The following is a 3,644-nucleotide window of genomic DNA, read 5'->3' as shown; positions in this document are numbered from 1 at the left end:
TAATCACAAAGTTAGTATGAGTTGATGAGCTGATGTGGTTCCATCTGGCTGGCCCGGCCCGGCCGCCTCCATTATACATACGGTGGCCGCCAATGTACCTGCAACGGCAAAGATTCCGCAAGGTGCAAACAACGGAAGGAACAACTCATTAAACCATGCGAACTTAGCTGCTGCTTCGGAAGACAGCTACCACACATGCAGACGTGGGGACAGACCTGCTCTATAAATTTCCTCGGCGCCGATTCAGCAGCAGCAGCAGCAGTTCAAGCTTCCCTCGATTAGCTACCTTGTCTAGCCACCGTCGTCCTTGCACAGCCAAGGAAGAAGCAAAGCTATTTGGCTTCTAACAATGGCGACGAGGGGTGTGATGGTTGCGCTGCTGCTCGCGGCGGTGGCTGCGTCGTGCGCGACGGCGCAGCTGCAGGAGAAGTTCTACAGTGAGTCGTGCCCCAGCGTGGAGGAGGTCGTCCGGAAGGAGATGGTCAGGGCGCTCTCCCTCGCGCCCAGCCTCGCCGCGCCGCTCCTCAGGATGCATTTCCATGACTGCTTCGTCAGGGTTCGTCTGCATTCGTTTTCTCGTTGTGCATTGAACTTCTGTGTGCAGGTTCGTGAGTCGTGACCAGCGTCTAATGTATGCAGGGGTGCGACGGCTCGGTTCTGCTGGACTCGGCGAACAAGACGGCGGAGAAGGACGCGCTACCAAACCAGACGCTGCGCGGCTTCGACTTCGTGGAGAGGGTGAAGGCCGCCGTGGAGAAGGCCTGCCCCGACACCGTCTCCTGCGCCGACGTGCTCACGCTCATTGCCAGGGATGCTGTCTGGCTGGTGAGAACTACCCAACTTTGCAAATGGCAGTACGCGCGTGACGAAGAAAAATCCTCAATGCTTCTCGTTGTTTTTCTTCTCCAGAGCAAGGGGCCATTCTGGGAAGTTCCTTTGGGCCGGCGAGACGGCAGCGTGTCTATCTCCAACGAGACCGACGCACTGCCCCCTCCCACCGCTAACATCACCGTGCTCACCCAGCTCTTCGCCGCCAAGAACCTTGACATCAAGGACCTCGTCGTCCTCTCAGGTAATGGACGATAATATTTCCACCTAAGCTTTACACCAATAATACTGCAAATGATCGATCTTCTAACAATTGATAATATTTCTGTCTCTGCTTCAGCCGCACACACGATCGGGACGTCTCACTGCTTCTCCTTCTCCGACCGTCTCTACAACTTCACCGGCAGGGTCAACCCCAGTGACATCGACCCCACGCTGGAGCCTTTCTACATGGCCAAGCTGAAGAGCAAGTGCGCCAGCCTCAACGACAACACAACACTCGTCGAGATGGACCCCGGGAGCTTCAAGACCTTCGACCTCGACTACTTCAAGCTCGTCAGCAAGCGGAGGGGCCTTTTCCACTCCGACGGCGCCCTCCTCACCGACGCCTTCACCCGCGCCTACATCCTGCGCTATGCCACCAGCGCATTCAAGGACGAGTTCTTCGCCGACTTTGCCGTCTCCATGGTAAAGATGGGCAACACCGACGTGCTCACTGGAAGCCAGGGCGAGATCAGGAAGAAGTGCTCCGTGGTGAATCATTAGTTAGCCGTGGAAGTACGGGTTGGCATGCAACGCTTTTGATTTGTGACCATGTTTTTTTCTGTGTAGATTATAACTGTAAAACCGTTGCTTCATTTTTCTCTCCGTTGGTTCTTTTCTTCGTTGGTTCATTGTTTCTTTACAGACATGTAAACTGCCCACCAAGAATTTATAATCATCATATAATAATATCTATTACTGCCCCATCGCAATATAAGTTCCCGGTCTTCCAAGCTCTATTTAAAATAGCCCGCTATAGTCCGGCTTTAGCCTTTCGTGAGGCATGCGGCTACAGCTAGAGCCTTCGAAGGCTATAGCCCGGTTATAGCTATTTACCCCCAATTTAGCCCAATAGTGTCTATCTTCCCGCTCAACGGGCCAAAACAAATTGACCAAAAAATTTCAGAGCGGCCCAATTTATGGACACCACTATATCATGAACTACTGCTACTTAATGATGTTATATTTCTCAAAAAAAAACTTAATGATGTTATAATATTCAGACATAACTATATCTTTAACTATATGTGAACTATGTTTTGGACAGAAGTATACACGGAATATGTTTTGGTTGTGTACATCTCTTATGTGACTATGTTACTATGTTATGCAACTGCAAAATATTGATAGATATACTATATACGATTGCCAAAATATTGAATTTTTTCTATATTATTTAGCAAATCAGCTATATGGTTTTAACCCACTGTAGCCTAAATATAGCATTTTATAGTTTCAGGCTATAATCTATCGCCCACTATTTTAACCAGAGCTTGCAAGGGGTCGAGGGAGGGACCATCATTTTCTTGGCAACTTTGGGCTTCATTTAGTTATCGTGAGCCATATGTGGCCTGTGTACAGTCGAGGGAGGGATACACTCTCCCGGTTTATCGATGACCCTTGTGTTTTTTTTTTCTTCAAAAACGATTTTGAGCATACCTTGGTTCACTTTGCTTGTACAGAAGGCTGAGGAAGAGATATTCCATCAATTTCTCGACAACTTTGAGCTTACATTTTTCTTCACATGAGAAATTATGTGGCGAGGGAAGTTGAGGGAGTGGCACTTTACGCCACTTTCTTGATAACCGATGCTTTTTGTCATGACAATCGCTTGGGGTAAGCTAGCTTCCACTGTTTTTTTCTTCCATTGAATTGCCAATGATATTGCCTTACGTGAAGTCGACTTGTTTGACAATCGATGTGATTTCTTCGTTCTTCCTCCAGGTGAGATGGTGTATGCGGGGCAGCCATTTCGGGAATCTCGTGTGATGTGAGGGATAATTCATTAAGATAGTAGTACGAATTTCAAGATGACCTTTGTTCAATTTTCAAATTTAAACTAGTGCAGAATAACCTACAAGTGGGCACACCACTATTAGAATACGGGTGGGGTGGCATTAAACTAGCACATAACTATTACAAATGAATACTAGTGGCGTGTCATTTGTCTTGCATGACACTAGCAACATGATTATTAGTGGCATGCTCTTTGGTCTCACATGGCACTATTACATTCCCAGAAAACTAAAAAAAGGCGACCGGTGCACTGACAAGGTTCTCGACGCGTCGTTGTTGACGCTGCCTTTCAGCGAATGATTCAATGACATGCATGACAGGAGCAGTGTCAACTTAGGTAGGAAGAAGGAGAAGTGAGAAGTCGGGCGGATGGAGAAACATCGTGGCTGCTGGAGGTCGACGCTGCAATGCAGCAGCGGGTTCCTAGACGGCAGCATCAAGGTGCACGACACGGACAAGCACATGCTGGCAATTGAAGCTGCCCACACCTTGGCGGCCTCTTTCAAGTGGACTTGCAGGACGAACCGTGGCACCGACGAACACCATGGCCAAACGGTGGTGATAAGTGAATTTATATATTATTTTTAAGCATACTTGTTGATTATGAAACTACTCATCTCATGCTCCATATAGCTATTGTTATGTCCCTTATGCATGATTACTCATTTCCATTCATTCTCATGTGAGTTTTGAAGAAAAAAATCTTATAGAATTTTTTTTATTTTTCCTTGGCCTTGGTATGTGTTTAGGTGTACTAG

General features: G+C 47.6%; 1 protein-coding gene across 1 annotated transcript; it reads left to right on the top strand.

The window, feature by feature from the left end:
• The first annotated feature begins 349 nt into the window (after nucleotides 1–349).
• On the top strand, nucleotides 350–1,593 carry LOC124650054 (peroxidase 1-like). The gene is made up of 4 exons (XM_047189619.1): nucleotides 350–556; nucleotides 640–825; nucleotides 910–1,072; nucleotides 1,169–1,593. The coding sequence occupies exons 1-4, from the start codon at nucleotides 350–352 to the stop codon at nucleotides 1,591–1,593; spliced, it is 981 nt and encodes a 326-aa protein (XP_047045575.1).
• The last annotated feature ends 2,051 nt before the right edge of the window (nucleotides 1,594–3,644 follow it).

This window comes from Lolium rigidum, chromosome 4, assembly GCF_022539505.1.
Source record: "Lolium rigidum isolate FL_2022 chromosome 4, APGP_CSIRO_Lrig_0.1, whole genome shotgun sequence".
Taxonomy (NCBI): Eukaryota; Viridiplantae; Streptophyta; class Magnoliopsida; order Poales; family Poaceae; genus Lolium; species Lolium rigidum.
The sequence above is the reverse complement of the archived record's forward strand: the minus strand, read 5'-3'. Positions and strand labels throughout refer to the sequence as shown.